This window comes from Chiloscyllium plagiosum, unplaced genomic scaffold, assembly GCF_004010195.1.
Source record: "Chiloscyllium plagiosum isolate BGI_BamShark_2017 unplaced genomic scaffold, ASM401019v2 scaf_52, whole genome shotgun sequence".
Taxonomy (NCBI): Eukaryota; Metazoa; Chordata; class Chondrichthyes; order Orectolobiformes; family Hemiscylliidae; genus Chiloscyllium; species Chiloscyllium plagiosum.
In genome coordinates, this window is record NW_025215381.1 from 736,258 (window position 1) to 755,878 (window position 19,621).

The 19,621-nt window shown below is 43.2% G+C and overlaps 1 protein-coding gene across 2 annotated transcripts in view; it reads right to left on the bottom strand.

The window, feature by feature from the left end:
- Window positions 1-1,726: 1,726 nt before the first annotated feature.
- Window positions 1,727-19,621, bottom strand: part of LOC122548361 (Y-box-binding protein 2-B-like) — a 30,979-nt gene continuing 13,084 nt past the window's right edge. For both annotated transcript variants that reach the window (XM_043686912.1, XM_043686911.1), the window contains exons 5-11: window positions 17,311-17,430; window positions 15,599-15,793; window positions 13,086-13,195; window positions 11,654-11,861; window positions 6,536-6,754; window positions 3,166-3,264; window positions 1,727-1,997 (exon numbers count right to left, since the gene is read on the bottom strand). In XM_043686912.1, coding sequence (XP_043542847.1) covers window positions 3,190-3,264; window positions 6,536-6,754; window positions 11,654-11,861; window positions 13,086-13,195; window positions 15,599-15,793; window positions 17,311-17,430 — 927 coding nt within the window. In that variant the 3' untranslated portion in view covers window positions 1,727-1,997; window positions 3,166-3,189. The remainder of the gene's footprint in view (window positions 1,998-3,165; window positions 3,265-6,535; window positions 6,755-11,653; window positions 11,862-13,085; window positions 13,196-15,598; window positions 15,794-17,310; window positions 17,431-19,621) is intronic.

The window sequence follows — 19,621 nt, forward strand, 5'->3', positions numbered from 1 at the left end:
ATCCCTCCAGTCCGGCACCGCCTTCCTGACCTGCAGTCTTTTTCTTGACCTCTCCGCCTCCATCCTACTCCGACCTATCACCCTCACCTTGACCTCTTTCCACCTATCACATTTCCAACGCCCCTCCTCCAAGTCCCTCCTCCCTACCTTTTATCTTCTCCTGCTGAACACTCTCTGCTCATTCCTGAAGGGCCTGTGCCCGAAACGTCGAATCTCCTGTTCCCTGGATGCTGCCTGACCTGCTGTGCTGTTCCAGCAATAAAGTTTCAACTTTGATCTCCAGCATCTGCAGACCTCACTTTCTCCCCCAACTTGCTTATGTCACCAAGTTATGCATTTTGGTAGTCTACAGATGTTAAGAATATACTAAAGAGAATTGGTGGAACTTAATTTTCTGGTATACTTGCTTAATTCAACAAAGTTTACCTTAAACCTCAAATGTTAGCATATGTTGCAAATTTCCATTTCTACACAAAGTGGTTTATCTCACCTAGTTACACATCCACCTAACCATTAAGTGTGCCAGAAATTGAGATTTCCTTGGAGTTAGTTATCTCTATCTTACACATTTTATTGACATTTACAAACAATCATGAACTCTACCCGATGAAGAAACAGCACTTTGAAAGCTTGAAATTTCAAATTAACCTGTTGGACTATAACCTGTGTTTTGTGACTTCTGACTTAGTCCACCCGAGTCTAACACTGGTACCTCCACATCAAGAACATACCAACATTGGAGAGAGTTAAACCTGTTGGACTATAACGATGTGTGATTTATAACATTGGAGAGGTTTGTTACAACTGGATTTCCTTGTGCAAAGTTGCTTATCTCTTAAGATGTTAAAATGCAAACCAACGTTTTGGAAAGTTTCACGAAAAATGTTACAAAGTTGTCTCACTAAGTTACACATTTTATTAACAGATGAATTTGCTAGTATTCTGGAGAAAATTGCTAGAAAGATTTAATTTGTTGTGCAAAGTGCTTAATTCTGGAATTGTGTCAATGGTTCCAATAATTCACCTACTGCTAGAGTCTCTTACTGTAAAAATAGAGAAACTTTGCCTTCCTCCAGTCTGGATCGAAGCATTAAATGAAGGCATTCTGTACACTTTCAAAATTCAGATATGAAGACTCCAGGAACAGCAGGACTTCAATCTTACCCCAATGAGGCATGACACTGCTTTTGAAGGCTGTGTGTTCAAGGACTGCCACCCAGCTCATCTTATTCCATCAAAACTATCCAATGAATTTAAATTGACCAGTAAATTTTCAAAAAAGGGAACCAGTGTTTAACAGATATTTTGATAGGTCCATAAATAGGAAAGGTTGAAAGATATGGGCCAAGCACAAACAGGTAGGATTGTTTAGTTCAGGATTATGGTCAGCATGGACTGCTTAGACCAAAGGGTCTACTTCCATGCTGTATGCTTGACTCCATAAATACTTGAAGGCTGAAAGATTTGCAAGACTATGGGGATACCCTATCCTACATTTACCCCTGACTAATGCACCTAACCTACACATCCCTGAACACTGTGGGCAATTTAGCGTGGCCAATTCACCCTAACCTGCACATCCTTGGATTGTTGGAGGAAACCAGAGCAAACCCACGCAGACAGTTGCCAGAGGCTGGAATCAAACCCTGGCACTGAGCTACTGTACCACCCTGCTGTCCAACCAGTTTAAAACAGCCAAATGAACAGATCTAGGATGCAAACCAGCTGATCTTTAGCAAGCAGTTTTTTATTGCACATCACCCTAAATCAGCACATGAACAAAGTAAATCCAAATCATGCAAACTGTGCAGTGTCCAGGACAAAGTGTCATGTATACAAAGTCTTCCAAGGAAGGAAAAACATTTTAGAAATCCAAGTGCTGTTAAATCAGAAAGAAAATATCCCAAAAGTCAGGGTCACAACATACATTACGGCTGTCCAAGTTTGTTTCACCCTATACCCACAATCTTAAGAGTTTCAAGTGCAGTTAGCAAAACCTGTAGCAGAAAAAAAAAGTCAGTCAGCGTTGTTTTTTTGTTAACAGCAAGAACTTTACCAACATACACTGAATCCAATTCAGACAGACAAAACAAAGTTAGGACAAGAGGTAATTGCTGCAGCTAGGATAGTGTTTTATGGGAGATGTCTAAGGAAAAGAAATTCTGAAGTCCCTCGTAGCCGGAGGTGTGGTCACCAATGGAAGTCAGGGGGATGCACAAGAAGCTAGAGTTTGATAGGTTGTAAGAGATTGCAAAGTAGGTTGGAGTCAAGAGACAGTGAGGTCTGCAGATGCTGGAGATCAAAGTTGAAACTTTATTGCTGGAAGAGCACAGCAGGTCAGGCAGCATGGAGATGTCTAAGGAAAAGAAATTCTGAAGTCCCTCGTAGCTGGAGGTGTGGTCACCAATGGAAGTCAGGGGGATGCACAAGAAGCTAGAGTTTGATAGGTTGGAAGAGATTGCAAAGTAGGTTGGAGTCAAGAGACAGTGAGGTCTGCAGATGCTGGAGATCAAAGTTGAAACTTTATTGCTGGAAGAGCACAGCAGGTCAGGCAGCATCCAGGGAACAGGAGATTCGACGTTTCGGGCACAGGCCCTTCTTCAGGTTCCTGAAGAAGGGCCTGTGCCCGAAACGTCAAATCTCCTGTTCCCTGGATGCTGCCTGACCTGCTGTGTTGTTCCAGCAATAAAGTTTCAACTGGAGTCAAGACCACAGGAGGTGCAAATTAAAGAGGCCAGCAGCACATTGTGGATGGACTGAGACTCATGGATAAGGAGAAATTAAGACAAATTGAAGTGCAAAAGAAAACAAAATGAAGCCCAACTGGAATAAAGCAGCTAGATGAGCTTTTCAGCAACACATGGACGCAGAAAGGGGGAGATGGGAGACATAGCAGTAATGGAGGTCAAAATGCTGCAGTCTGAATGTGAAAGTCAGCTGAGGGACCAAGGTTCTGAAAGTGCTGGTTCAATGGCCAGCAGAGAATGGAGTTTAGAGCAAGTGTTGAAAGCAGCAGCTTTAAACTTCAATATTTAAAAATCAAATTTTCTGATCCATCCAGATCATGTTCAGTAGAAACTAATTTCACAGCTGGTCTGTAATGTGACAAAATAAATAGCTACTGTGTTGATCCTATTGTAAGACTTGTCAAACACTCAGGCTTACCATTTTAATCTGGGCACCTTCATCTCAGGCATGGCTTTGCTCCTGATCTGTTTTCATACTGGGAGCTATGCCAAACTGGTCTGGCACAGGATCTGTTATCTGCAGAGGGAGAGTAATGAAATTAAACTCACCTGCAATATCCAACATTTCCAAACTCTGAACATAAGGTTGGGGGTTGTAGATGGAAAGGTGTGCATGTTTGCAACCTTTGTCAAGTTGAGACAAAACACGTTCAGAAAGGGACCATGAGTCAAGTGGCCTCCACCTGCATTGTATCAATGATTCTGCAAGAAAGGAAACTTGCTAGTCTTCCTGTCAAAAGAGACTGCAGAAATAAGCATTTGAGGAACTGAGATGTGGGAGGGGGGGGGGTGGTGATGAAAGCAGAGGTGGAAGGGGTATGCAAATTTAAGGCTGTCCAATTTTTGGATGGGTCAAGAGTGTGGTACTGTGTGGTACACAGGTCAAGCAGCATCCAAGGAGCAACAAATCAACATTTCAGGCATAAGCCCTTGATCAGGGAACATCGATTCTCCTGCTCCTGATGCTGAGGAACCTGCTGCGCTTTTTCAGCATATACTGATCTCCAGCATCTGCAGTTATTACTTTCCACTGATGTTTAGATGGGGACTATGAAAGAAAGTTTCAGGGATCTATCCAATTATGAGGAATTTTGACAAATAAATGGGCTGAATGGTTTCATGTCAATGTAATAAATATTTTAAAATCCAATCTCTCAACAGCTCTAACATTATCCTAGCAGGAAAAACTAAAACCAATGGGCTTTTTTCTCCAAAGAGGAAAGACTGGCGTGAGTTGATTAATGTTTTAAAATGAAGTGTTTGTGATATCTTCACATCTGCCCTGTTTCCACTTGAGACAGGGGGGTGGGGGAGGAGAAGACCAGAATTGGGTCAGACAGTAGCTAATAACTCCCATGGATTCAGGAGAAATTTCTTTACCCTAAGTGGGGGGTATGTGGCACTCCCTTCACCAAAATGTGACTCAACTCACAGCAGACCTAAGGGGCAGCTTTTTCACTCAGAGGGTGGTACGTGTATGGAATGAGCTGCCAGAGGAAGTGGTGGAGGCTGGTACAATTACTACATTCAAAAAGGCATCTGGATGGGTATATGAATAGGAAGTGTTTAGAGGGATATGGACTGAGTGCTGGCAGATGGGACTAGATTAATTTAGGATTTCTGGTCAGCACGGATGAGTTGGATCAAAAGGTCAGTCTGTGCTGTACATCTGTGACAGGAGTGGGAGGGACAAATGTCAACACATTTGAAGTGGAAGCAGGACTGACATGAGGGAGAAAGGAATGAAGTGATATGCCAGTAAGGGGCATGAGTAGAGATACAAGCATGAAGCAAATGAGCCTCAATATAATGGGGTGGCATGGTGGCAGTGGTTAGCACTGCTGCCTCAGTGCCAGAGACCTGGGTTCAATTCTCACCTCCGACAGCCATCCGTGTGGAGTTTGCACATTCTCCCAGTGTCTGCATGGGTTTCCTCCAGGTGGCTTCCTCCCACAGTCCAAAAATATGCAAGTCAGGCGAATTGGCCATGCTAAATTTCCCATAGTGTTAGGTGAAGGGGTAAATGTAGGGGAATGGGTCTAGGTGGGTTGCTCTTCGGAGGGTCAGTGTGGACTTGTTGGGCCTGCTTCCACACTATGGAATCTAACCTAATCTATTGCTATGCTGAGCATTCCAATTAGATCTGCCAAGAGACATCTGCCAAAAGAAACAGGAAAAAAAGTGGATTGACTTGTACAAAAAAGTCAATACATTCTAAAATTCAGGCATGATCAGACAGGCCTTGAGGTGGAGTAACACAAAGGGAGGCCAGTTGAGGAAGTGCAAAGTTAGCAGGATAGGTGTCATGATGGAACAGTCGCTGAAGGTTGTCATGCAGGCAGAGAGGAAAGCTAATGGTGTGCTGGCTTTCATAGTAAGAGGTTTTGGAGTATGGAATACAGATGTCTTGCTGCAGTTATATAGGGCCTTGGTGAGACCACACCTTGAATGCTTATTCAGTTTTGGTCTCCTAGTCTGAGAATGGACCTTGCTATTGGAGGAGTCCAGCAAAGGTTCACCAGACTGTCTCCTGGCATGGCAAGACTGACATGAGGAAACATTTAGAAAGATGGGGGGGTAGAGAAAAGGGTCTCAAAATCCTGATGTCACTAGACAAGCTAGATGCAGAAACATGTTCCTGATGTTGTGGCAGTCCAGAACAATGGGTCAGTCTAAGAATAGAGGTAAGCCATTTAGGACTGAGAAGAGGAAGAATTTCACTCAATTGTGAACTTGTGGCTTTCTCCCACAGGAAACTGTTCAGGCCAGATAAATTCAAGGAGCTGGATGTGGTGCTTGCAGCTTAAGGAATGAAGTAGTATGGTGAGGAAGCAGGAATACGATGCTGAAACTTTATGATCAGCTGTGATTGTATTGAATGTGGTGTCAGCTCAAAAAAGGACTGTTGAACAGCTTACTTTGTTGGATAGACAGTGAGCAGGGAGATCTTGTATTTAAGATTGTGAAAAGCAGGAGCAACAGCTGGCAGGAGAGATGCACAGGGAGACCTAAGGAGCTATGAGGGTGTTGCATTTGACCAAAAAAGACAAACAGATAATACAGTCTTTAAAATTGTATTATCCCTTGCCCAGTGTTTAGGGCTCTGCAGTCAGCATTCAAATGCAAAGTTTGAAGGACAGCAGAGTTAGCAATGCATATGGAATCAGCCTCAGGTATTAGGTTCAGGAGACAAAAACAAACATTACATTGGGCCATAAAGATTTGGTTTGGCCCAACTGCAACATTTGGTCAGACCTTAAGATTTGAGGTCTGCCAGGATACAGAAGATTTCCTAGAATTATCTAGAAATGAAGGAGTCTGTAAGAATGGATGAGTTAGGCCAAAGAGCCCCATTTCCACACAAAAGTTATGGCTGGGTTTAGTGACAAGGTTGCTTTGGAGAAGTTGAGCTTGTAGTCAGAGTGAAAGAAATTGAGGGGCTGTGTAGGCAGTGACAAGTTTGGATAAACCAGACAAAAAACTGTTCCCATTCATTGTACAAATATCACAGACTTAAGCCAAGATATGGCAAGGAGATGATTGAGGTCGAAGGAATTTTACAGCAAATGATCTGGAACTCAATGCCTAGGAAGGGGCTGGAAACAGACCATGAACAATGTCAAAAGGAGATAGGAAATAAAAATTTGCAGGAGCTGAGGAAACTAAATGGCTCTACAAAGCAGGCACTCTATGGGCTGAATGGCTGTGCTGCAGTGACTGGCTATCACTCGGGCAGTACTGAAGAAACACTAAACTTTAAACATTGCCAACCCCAAAAAGATGCTTACATTGAGAAGTTGAGTTTCTGTAGACTCCTGGGTCATGACATTTTGTGGTTCTGTGCTCACTACTGTGGAGGCAGCCTCTGTTGAAACTGTAAGTTCTTTAGTCACCTGCATTTCTGGAAGAGCCGTGACTGGACCTGGGACAGGAACAGGAAGTGTTTCTGAAGCTCCTTCAATTAAGGTCCCAGAGACTGAACTGTCAGTTGGAGTATCCTTCTGTTCCTTTTAGGGAAGATTGCAAAACAGACATTACTCAAGTCCTCGGAGTAAGGCCTGACCTGAAATTTTTCTCAAGTAACTTAGTACCCAAATATAATCAAACAGAATCACCATATCATGAGATTGATTCACCCTTAAACAAGATCATGCCAAAATAAAAAGGGAGTGTTAAAATGGTTTCATTTATATATCTGAGCTCTCACTATGTATTAATACACATGTGGTTAAAGGAGCTAGACAAGGCAAATCACTCAATTTGTTGGTCAAACTGGTGTACAGGAAGATCCCACGAACAGCTAATATTTAGCTGCTTGTTTGCTTGTGATGGCAAAGGAATCTCACCATCCACCTAGCCCTCAAATCAGTTTGGAAAATATTATAGCCTACACAGCCATTGAACAACTGGGTCCATGCCAGTGCTTCTGCAGCATAATCCTCCCAACCTCTCATCTCACCCAGTATGCTGTTTTAGTTTATCAAAACTCCCTTCAATACTATGCCCCTTGACTCTGGAAGCAAGTCCCCCATTCTCCCCACAATCCAGGTGAATACCTTTCTGAATTCCTGACAGTCTTGTATGACACGGATTCTGTCAGCCACTGTTTATACTGACCAACCACTAAACTATACTAATCCATTTACCTATACTTGGTCCATGTCCTATGTCTTTACATAGGAAGTGCTCATCCAGATGCTTAAATGGTGCCAAATGATTTTCTGCCTGGATAGCTCTTGTGAAGTGAGCAGTTGATTAAACATGCTATTCTCTGCATCATTGATTCCCCAGAGAGACCACCTGCAGCTGATGGCCTAAAGTCCTGAGGCAAAGTCAAAAAGTGATTGTCCTCATGTCCAGCAGACCAAGGATGAAGGCTTTACAGTTGAGGCAGTTGTCCACAGCTACAGAAAAATAAAAACTTTTCATCTTGCACTAACAAACATGACCCAATTTAACTACCATAGACAAAGCATTCTTTTTGGGGCCCTCAGATGTGGTAGTGTTTCTAACTCTAAACTGAGGGGCCTGGATTCAAAGGTCCCACCTGCTCCAGAGGTGAACATCTGAACAGGTGGATTAGAAATGTAAGATTGTTGATTGGCAGAGGATTTGGCAAAGTGAACCTTCTCACTGGTCAAAAATAACTAGCCAGCCCTGCACAAAAACAGTTACAAGTTGCATTATCCCTCATTAATGAATGATGTTTGATACAATATTCATATTCATGTGTAGACTGAAGTCCCTAGTTGAATGCAGTTTGAACTGACCAAATGGTTTGAATTGCTATAGCCAGCCCTTTGTATTTAAAGTACACTGAAGGACAGCTTCATACATGCAAAGACTACAGAGCCTACATTCATGCAGTCCAATGTTGCAACTTTAGACAGGCTGAAGGGAGCCACATGTGTACATTAGTATGTTAACACTATTTTCTGAATCTATGAATATAAAACTGAATAGACTAGTGAGCTGAGCAGGGCATTACCAAAAACATTTCAATCTGGTCAACATGGACAAGTCAGACCAAAGGGTGTTTCCATGTTTTATATTTCTATGAAGAGCTATTCCAGAAGAGATGGGTAAATTGGGAAGACTAACGAGGCAAGCAATTACACTAATAGTAAGAATCTGGAAAGTTTAAAAATCAGAAGGACCTTGGCATACATTTCAATAGATCCCTCAAGATAGCAGGGCACTTACATAAGATGGTTAAGGCAGTATATGAGATATTTATCTTTAGCAGGGATGTAGAATACAGAGCAGAGAGGTGAATTGTATTTGTTAGATCACAATAGGAGGACCATATCGAGACACCACAGGATGTGATCGAGAAAGATTGATTGTACTAGAGGGCAGAGGAGATTCACCAGGATGCTACCTCAGCTGGAGTGTCTGAACAAAGAAAATTTACAGCCCTTGACCTTCCAAGCCTGAGCCAATCCAAATCTATGTCTAACCTTGTCACCCAATTCCTAAGCATTTGTATCCCTCCGCTCCCCACCTACTCATGCATCTGTCCAGACAGATCTCAAATGAATCTACCATGCCTGCCTCTACTATGTCTGCTGGCAATGCATTCCAAACACCCACCACCCTCTGTGAAGTACTTGCTGCATGTATCCCCCTTAAACTTTCCACCTCACCTTGAAAGCGTGACCTCGTTATTGAATCCTTCATCCTGGGAAAAAGCTTATCTCTATCCACCCTGTCTATACCCTTCATGATTTTGTAAACCTCAATCAGGTCACCCCTCAACCTCCTTTTTTCTTAAGGAACCTAACCTACTCAACTTCTCTAAATAAGGGGCCGAACCAATGTCCTGTATAATTTTAACATGACTTGCCAGCTCTTATACTCCATACCCTGTCCAATGAAGGACAACATACTATATGCCTACTTGACCACTATCCACTTGTGCAGTAACTTTCAGCTGCTAGTGGACCTGCACTCCCAGATCTCTGCTCAACCTTTCCCCAGGCTCTTCCATTCATTGTATAACTTGCTCTAGAATTAGTCTTGCCTAAATGCATCACCTCATTTGTTTGAATTGAAATCTATCTGCCACTTTTCCACCCAACTCTCCAGTCTATCTACATCCTCCTGTATTCAACAGTCCAGTATGCTTTCTGCTACTCCAATCTTGATGTCATCTGCAAACTTGCTGATCATACCAACAGCACCCTCTTCCAGATCATTTATGTACATCTCAAATAACAGTGGCCCCAACACTGACCCCTGTGGAACACCATTGGTCACCTTTCTCCATTATTAGTGATGGTCACGGTCTGGCATTTGTGTGGCCTGAATATTACTTGCCACTTGTCAGCCTGTCTCCTGTTGCTCAACCACTTCATTATTCCCCTAGCTAGAACACCCTGCACACCATGTGACTTCACATTCTCCATTAGTCTACCATGGGGAACCTTAAAGGCCTTACTAAAATTCATGTATATGACATCAACTTGGTCACTTCCTCGAAGAACTCTATCAAGTTGGTAAGGCACGATCTCCCCTCTACAAAACCATGTTGCCTTTCACTGAAAAGCCCCTTCCCTCAGACTATTGACATACTGCTCTCAACCTTTCCTGGATGCTTCATACAAATGCTACTCCATCCAGACCTCTGACACCAAGTGTACCCCAGTCAATGTTGGGAAAATTAAAGTCTCCCATCACCACTACCGATTGCCTCTACATCTTTCCATAAATCTGTTTACCTATTTGTTCTTCACCTCATGCTCACTGTTGGGAGGCCTGTAATACAGCCCCAATGTGACTGCACCCTCTATTTCTCAGCTCCACCTATAATGCCTCACTACCCAAGATCTCCATGGTGTCCTCCTTTAGCACAGCAGTGATATCATCTGACCAGCAATGCAATTCCACCCACAGCCACCACTTCCTCAGGAAGTTCTTCCATACTCAAACCACCCTGTTCAAAATTTGTACGGCTTTAAGTCTTTCTCCTCTCACTTTAAAGATGTGCCCCCTCATCTTAAAATCCCCCATTCTAGGGAAACCACCATTAACCCGGTCTTTACTTTTTTTTTTAAAACACTTCTGCAAGGTCACCTTGCAATTCCTACACTCCAGTGAAAAAAGTCCCAACCTTCTTGTAAGTGAAGCCTTCCATACCTGGCAACATTCTAGTAAGTCTCTTATGAACCCTCTCCAGTTAATATCCTTCCTATAACTGGGCAACCAGAATGGGACAGTATTTCAGAAAAGAAGCCTCACTAACATCCTGTACAATCATAAGCAAATAACCCCTAACTTCCTACTCTGTAGCTATTTTGGTTAGGTTGTCAAAAATCTACATCTTGCTCCAATATCTGACTGGACAAGATAGTCAGATGCACATATGCACCTTCAAATGCTCCAACCCACAAGATTTACTTTGACTGCTCAATGAACTCCCTTTTCTGGATGTGTAATTGAAAGGTAACTCAGCAAGATTCCCAAATAAAGCAAACACTGGCTAATGCACTCTTTGGTATCTTAATATATCAGATTAAAATAATGGAGTAGCCAGTGATTAAAATGTCTTAAGCAGCAATGCTGGAAAGCTGAAATACATGTCTGAAATGCACACCTGGCCAATGTGAGAACAGAAAAGGAGTATGAATTAATTTGGAGAGGGTAGAAGCAAAGAGAGCACACTGAAGGAGGATTGTTCAAGCACGCAAGACAATGCACATATGGGGGAGAGCCAGAGCCCAAGCCCACTGTTCGCTTGAGCAGAGTCAGTCTCCTGCTATCTCACCATAAGCCTGCAGAGGCAAGTATAATTGTCTTTTGCAATGCTTTATTTCACCAGTTTTAAGCTTGGTTTCCTTGTTACTGAGCTATTCAGGCAGTGCATTCCAGACCCCAAGCACTCACTAAACTTTGATCACTTCCACTTCAAGCAATTACTTGAAATCTTTGCCGATATCAATCCTTCCTCCAATGGGAGTTTGCCCATCTGGACTGACCAGACCCCTCATGAGAACACCTCAAAATCAATTTCCAACCTCTTTCCAAAGATCGGACTTTACTTAATGTTTTCACTGAAGTCCTTATCCCTGGAACAGTTGTCAATCTTGCCTTCACATCCTCAAAAAATTCAGCTCCTGGAACTGGACAACACTACAAGTTCAGTATTACCCCCTTGCTCATATACTTCACAAGATCAGTTCAACATTTCCTACCACCTTCAAAAATGAGCAGTTCCACCTTGGTCTGTGCTTCTGCACCTCCTAGAGAATTGTAACTTATTTGCTCATCTCCCTCCAAATGGGATTGTCTTGTTCCTCTGCAGAGGATCAGGTCACAGCAACACTGCCCTAGCTTATCTGTGCTGTCCAAAGTTCTACACTGCCCTTAATTCATAATGCTGCAAGTTGCAAAATAATGCCCTGCACCTGGAGGGTTGCAGTGGGTGCAGGAGGCACCTCAACACCAGCTTGCTCTTGTGCCACAGAAGCCTGGGCAAGCGTTCTTGCCCTGCGGCGGAAGAATGAACGACGGAATCGCTGGCGTGGAGGTAGAGGTTGGTCGGTCTTGGGTTCCTTGTCCTCATCCAGGTCCCCTGACACCTGCTGAGATGGTGGGCGTGGACGGAAAGGTCGCCTGCAGGAGAAAGCCAATTACTAATCAATGACAACTGTTGATTGACAGCTTTACTATCACCAACATCCCAATACCAAGTTCCACACACCTAACTGCTAGTTGGGAAAGTTAGATTCAACTTGGGGTTTCAAATCAGTGCCATCTCATCCAGCCCCCTATACCCATTCCACCTCCCAACCTAGACTCCACATTCCTCAGGATTTCTGCAGTCTTCCATTCTGCCTCTTGAATATCACATTCCCATCACTTCATTGACAGCTCCCAGTGCATGGCATAATAGTATATTGCACCATTAAGCAAATGGAATGTTTTAGGTACTTCTCCAGAGGAAGAAAATCCCCATCAAGCCTCAAGGAGATAATTTGATCAAGGGTGTCAGACTGTGTCCTGGTAAAAGGTTTACTGCAGGTTTACATAGATGGACAGAGTGGTGCATTAGAGATCTCCTCCGCTCAGTAACAAGGAAACCAAGCTAATGCTACAGGGTAATGGATTAAAAAAATTATTGGACTAGCATAATTTCAGATTTCCAGTACAGCTATTGTCAATTGTGGTAAAATCCCAGCTGTCACTAATGTTCTTCAAAATAGGCCAAGTAAAGATGGCCTAGGTGATTACAGAGCCACATCATTGAGCCACCTTCTGAAAAGGTGGAACATTCTATCATCAAGTGGAATGAGGGATAGGCAAAACACCATTATCAGTGATGCCCATAATCCATGAAGGAATAAATTGAAGTACACCTGTTTGAGGAGAATTAGCAACATACTCCAGATATAAATCTCACTCCAAATAAGACTGACTGAATAGGACTATTTAAGGGAGGCCTAGTGACATCATCACTAGACTTAGTCCAGAGATCCTGAGAACCATGCCATCAATGGTGATATTGAATTCAGTCAGGAATTAGGAGTCAAGTGACAACTGTCTATCAGGAAAAACCCCATCTGGTTCAGTCATGTACTTTAGGGAAGGAAAGGACCATCCTTCCTGGTCTGGCCTACATGTGACTCCAGACCAACTGCAATGTACCACCCTCTGAGCAATAAAAATCAATAAATGATGGCCTGACCAGTGAAACCCACATCCCACTAGTGATTGAAGCTAGATTAGTAGTAATCAGCATGTCAACATAGATTCTAATAAAACAAACGCTGCTGGATTGCATATTCAGGTGAAGGCCAAAGGCTATAGGAGAGCAGGATCACTGTTCCAACATATTACCTGCGGAATTGGGATTGTGGTCTGTTTCCAGGTGCCCTTCGTTGACCTTGCTGTTGAGGTTGGACTTGACCAGAGTCAGACACAGGCTCTTGGTTTATGGAGACCTCACCCTGAAAGGAAAGCAGTTTTGTCACTTCACACTGCAGGAGGAGGCCAGAGTTAATCAGGTTCATCATAGGTTTGGGAAGCACATTTTTGTCTACCAAGTCAAGCTGATTTACTTACAATCAAATTCAAATGGATCAGCTGAATTCACACACCACTAAGAATTCAAAACAGACTGAAATGAAAGTTGAACTAAGACTCTGAATTGCTGAGAGATTCACAACTGTTGGGGGGACGAAAATTGAAGTGGTACATGTTGTTGAAATACAAAATGTTACTTTTTGGAAATAGCAAGAGAGAATTAAAGACTGATCAACAGAACCCTGCTGTCAGGGCCCTCAACATTCAAACAAAGCATTTCATCTTCCTTTGTCAGGAGAAAACCAAGCACACTTTAAAAGGCAGACAAGACCCAAGGTCACTTGATCAACAACTGAATCAAGGAGTGACTGTTGCCATACAGGTGGCACAGTGGCTCAGTGGTTAGCACTACTGCCTCAGTGCCAGGGACCTGGGTTCAATTCCAGCTTCGGGCGACTGAGGTTTGCATATTCTGTCAGCATGAGTTTCCTCCGGCTGCTCCAGTTTCCCCCCAATCTCACATTGAACAGATGTGTCCAGGTGAGTAAACCCCTCAAAGTTGATAGGGTTGTTCAGAAGGCATATGGTGCATTGGTATTTATTGGTATGCAATTGAGTTTTGGAGCCACTAGGTCATGCTTCAGCTGTACAAAACACTGGTAAGACCACATTATAGGAATGATGTGGAAGCTTTGGAAAGGGTGCAGAGGAAATTAGGATGTTACCTGGTATGGAGGGAAGGTCTTAAGACGTAGGGCTGTTTTTGTTAGAGGGAAGGTTGAGAGGTGATTTAATGGAGACATACAAGATAATCACAAGGTTAGATAGGGTGGACAGAGCTTTTTTCTTGGATGATCAAGGCTAACAGGAGGGGACTTGGCTTTAAATTGAGGGGTGATAAATATAGGACAGATGCCAGGTAGTTTCTTTACTCAGTAGTAGGGACACAGAAGGGCATTGGACATACACATGGATAATAATGGAACAGTGCAGGTTAGATGGGCATCAGATTAATTTCACAGGTCAGCACAATGGAGGGCCAAAGGGCCTGCGCTGTGCTATAATGTTCTATGTTCTATTCCAAACATGTGCCGGTTAGGTGAATTGGCCATGCTAAATTGCCCATGTTCAGAGATGTGGAGGTGAACTGCATTAGTTAGGGGTAAATATAGGGTAGGGGAATGGGTTAGAGGGTCAGTGTGGACTTGTTGGGCTAAATGGCCTGATTCCACACTGTAGACATTAATTCTAATTTCGGTAACACTGCAAAAATCAAAAATAAAATGACTAAAAGACAACTTACCACCTTGTGGTCTGGATCTTTGGAAGTGAAGTATATGCAAGGTGAACAAAATCCAAAGTGGGGGTCAAACAGTTTGTCCTTTGTTATTCTGAGCTGAGTTGTAATGCATGTGAAGATGGAGTAATTAGTCTATTACTTCAGATATCTTTTCACTGACCATTAAAAAAGGTAATGTATTACAATAAGAACTCCTGTTGCCGACAAAGCATAGTCAAAGTTCTTTTGTTCTGAATGACCAATTGCCAGGGACTCATTCTGGTGGCCTCATTGGAATTTTATTTAGTGATACTTGTGGAACAGTGGGGCTCAATTTGTACAATTTTCCCAGTTCAAGTCATTCTGGGCAATTGCAGTGAAGCAAAATAGAAAATAAACCTTTAATCCCTCTTTTCAATATCTTGTCACAGAATTCCTACAATGCACAAGCAGGACAACTCATCCATTGAGTCTGTACTGACCCTTAAAAGAGCCACCCCATCCCCTAAACTCTACATTTCCATGATTAATCCACCTAGCCCACAGATCCCTGGACACAGAAAATTCAGCATGGCCAATCCATCTAACTTGCACATCTTGTACTGTGGAAGGAAACTAGAGCACCTGGGGAATCCACAGACATGAGTGGGGAGTTTGCAGAGTTACAATGGTGGAATTAAATCTGGGTCCCTGCCAGAGGCAATGCTCACCACTGAGCTAAGGTGCCATCCACCATTGCTAATTTTAGCAAAAAGGGCCATTCCTGGTAGAAAACAGTGGAGCAGGAACATGCCAGTAGATTATGGAAGCTCTATCCTTAGCACTGAGGGGCTGAGGCCAACTGTAAACCACACAAGGAGCAGCCAGCATTACTTTTGACCCCTTCCCCCTCAAGCCTCACTGGAGAAATGGCCACAAGTAGGACTATGTAGTGGTCAGGCTTCTGAACGACAGGGCCAACATTGCCTTAAGAAAGGCAGATTTGTTGAAGCCTGACAGCAAGAATTCTAAAAGAAAATCAGGAACTAAAACAACAACAGTCACTCACTCCAGCTGGCTGTCCCTCTCCATCTTGGGGAGAGGCCTGGGGCCTAGGACGCCGCCGAAACCGATTTCGATTGAAATAGGGAAGTGGGGGACGCGGACGCTGGTCAAGAGGCTGTTGCTGCCCATTAATAGCCTCCACTGTACCCTCCTTCTCACCAGAAGTTTCTGCTGGCTCACGTGTTATTGACTGGCTGCCCTGTGAAGAAAAAACAGTGAACTGTCAAAAGGGAGAAAACAGTAGGAAGTCCCCTCTATTGCCCTCCCAAGGGTAGAGTTAGATAGTTGTAGTCAAATGGAGTTGGTAAATAGAAGCAATACCAGAGAAATAGGACAGACCTCCATACTGGTTAGGACCTCACCATAACCTCACTTCTAATCTTGCCAGCTTTTCCCACAAATCCCAGAATACATGCTGGAACACAATCACAACTATCCCCAAGTTCCACTCAAGAGGACTATTCACCATCCAAAAGGAAAAGCGTTTACTAGGGCATTGTCATGATATACAAAGAATTTGAGAAAGTGAGGTCTGCAGATGCTGGATCACAAAGTTGAAACTTTATTGCTGGAACAGCACAGGTCAGGCAGCATCCAGGGAACAGGAGATTCGACGTTTCAGGCACAGGCCCTGATTCACATACAAAGAATTTAGTCAACCAAGCAGTTCTAACAGTAGATGAATAGGGAAGATTGAGGCACATGGGCCAGAAACAACAGATGGGACTAGTTTAGTTTGGGATTAGGTTCAGCATGGACTGGTTGGACCAAAGGGTCAGTTTCCATGTTGTACCACTACAATTATGGCAAGCAGACTGGGCATCTTCTCCAGATGAGGGGAAGGTGGACCTGATCAGAGTGACACTGGCTATTTGGTTCATGGAGACCTCATCACCCTGAAAAGGGAAGCAATTGTTACTTGACACTGCAGGAGGAGACCAGAGTTAATCAGGTTTCATAGACAAAACTAATGTGCTTCACAAACCCATTTTCCACCAATGGCTGATGCACTAAAGTCTATTGGGTGATCTGATAAGATAGACAGATGCATGGTTTGCAGTTGGAGGCCTGGCAGACAGTCCCTACAAATCCTATAGGAAATTTGAGTGAAGAAAATGTGGAATATAGAGAGAGGGGAAAATAGTAAACAATAATGGGAAGTTGAATAAACACTAGGGAGAAAACTGGAGGTTGACAGGGTAAGCAGATAAGGGGCAGCTTTGGTCTAGCAGAAAGATGACCAATTGGGACAAAGCTTGCTTGTGATGGAAATTTTATGCAACAGCTAAACTCCCACTGACAGGTATTCTGCTATTAGGACCAGAATAAAAGTGGCCTTCCTAACCAAGAGCATTATTGTAGCCACTCCAAATCCAGTTGAACATTAAACATCTGAGCACAGCCACCACCTAACCTATTCTGCCCTGGGTCACTTGATGCCATGTGGTACTGGACTTCACCTTGTGCTCAATCACCAGCATTACAATGCAATTCTGACAAGCAAATCTCCCCTTGATCCACTCATGCGACTTGCGTAAGCCACCCAGATTCATTCCTGTGTGGGAACTGTTGGCAAGGTTGCCACTTTATCCATCCCCAGGGATGGAGGGGAGGGTGCAGTTTGAAGGATTGGTAACTTTCTTCCACCATGTGGTTAAAAGTGCAGATTTGTCATAAATGGCTAAATGGCTTGTTGGAAAATCTCTGGTCACTTACCTGAGCCACACGAGCCTGGCGTCTGACAAAGCCTCTGCGGAACCGGCGACGGTTTGGGGCATAGGGACTCCCTTTGACTGGAACACCTCCTGGGCCAGTCACATTTGCAGCCTCAACAGTCTGTAGCAGAAAGAGTAGAGGTGGAAATCAGGTCACATCCATTATATAGTTGAATCACAGAATCACAACACTTCGACTGAATGGCCCTCTAGTATATCATTGCTGTTACTGCACTCTGGAAGAGCAACCTCCTCCCCCTCCACAGTCTTCCTTCAATTGGCCAAGCCTTCTCATTACCAGCACATTACCAATCCTAACTACTCACTGAAAAGTTTGATAGTGTACAGTATTCAACTTGCTTTGTCAGTTATTTGACTGACCAAGATCTTTTGCACCTTAAGGGATTAATGCTTAGTTGGTATAATCTGTGCTTGAAAAAGTGGTCCAGGCTTGTGAAGCCTTTTAATGTTTACCCCAAGCCAGCTCAGTCAGCCTGTGCCTCACATCTGCAATTTCTTTAAAAAGATTTAAGGCCCTATAGACAAACGCCAGGTTGATCAAGGTGGAGAAAATAGGCTAAGTGCGTGAACTTCAGGAACAGACCTAGAGCTTGTACAAGCATGCAAAACAGGAGTAGGCTTTCAAGCTTGCTATGCCACAAGCATCATGGCTGATCATTGGCAGCACAGTAGCTCAGCTGTTAGCACTGCTGTCTCAGCACAGGGACCCAGTTTGAATTCAGCCTTGGGCAACCATCTGTAGAGTTTGCATGTTCTTCTTATGTCTGTAGGTTTCATCCAGCTGCACAGTTTGCTCCCATAGTGTAAAGGGGTGCAGGTTAGGTGGATTGGCCATGCTAAATTGCCCATAGTATCCAAGGATGTGCAGGCAAAGGGATTTAGCTGTGAGAATTTCAGGGTCACAGGGATAAGGTGGAGGCTGAGGGGAAGGGGTCTGGATGGGAGGCTGTTGAGGGGATCAGTGTACTTGATGGGCCAAATGGCCTGCTTCCACACTAGAGATTCCACAATTCAACTCAGTTCCCCATTCTTGTTTTATCCCTATAGAGAAAGATCATTCAGCCCTAATACTAACTCCTTTCAAAAGAATTATTTTGGCTTCAACCAGTGCCAGAGAATTCCACAGGTACAATAGCTTGGGAAGAGGGAGATTCCTTGTGATCAATCTAAATGGCCTACCCTGTTATCCTTAACCAGATCCTAGTTTTGGATTCTCCAGTCACTAGGAATCTTTGACTTACCTAGTCCTGTGTTATGAAGTTGTAGGCATGTACTACACCTTTAAGGGAGCTGAAATCTCTGGTTGACAATGCGCTAAGATTTTTTAAAATTGTAACACTTCGTTGACAAATATCTGGAGCTGCATTGCCAAGGTACAAAACACATTCAAATTTGGCCGATTGGTTTAAATTATGCCCCAGACACAAATCCAAATCAAGTTTGAATTTTACTGTTTTAATGTCATCCAAAATGAAGTTGTGTTGTTTTGGGGTATAAAATCAAACATTTTGAATAGTCAGAGGGAGAACAGAGCAGCCAAGCACCAACTGCCAAAATAGCTCCCTGAAAGGTACCTGTCCTTAAGAAACTTGCAGCAAAATATCAAAGCTGACCAAGAGCAATCTACAGGGAAAGTTTGACATCCAAACATATACATTTGTTTGAAATTGGGTTTGCCATAAATTTGAGGGCATTTAGCAGATCAGTATTGTAGAGAGGTAAAAACAGGTTTAAGAGAATGGAGTTATAAATTGTTTATTTTGGGGCTTAAACAATAATTTACAGTATTTCAGATTGTTCTTTGCCTCTAAATTTAACAGATTATGGCACAAAATGAGCTTTACTGTATTTGGTTGAAATTAGGAGGGTTTACCCCAAGTTGTAACAGGTTAGAAATTTGAGAAAGCCCCTATTCTCAAACTCTAGTTGAGATAATTCCAACCAATCCAGTCTCCCTTCATCCCACCATCAAGGAATCATTCTAGTAATATCCTTCCTGTAAGGATAACAAAACTGCAGTAGTTCAGGTGTGGCTACACCAAGGCCTTATAAAATTGCAAGGCATCCCTGCTCTATACTAATCTTCTCACTAAGGCCAATGTACCATTTTCCTTCTTAACTTGCTTATTTCCAGCAACTGGAATACAAGGTAGTGTTGTATCTGCCCCTTTCCCAATCTAGTGGAGTGCCACAAGGATCAGTGCTGGGTCCTCTACTTTGTCATTTACATAAATTACTTGGATGCGAGCATAAGAGGTACAGTTAGTAAGTTTGCAGATGACACCAAAATT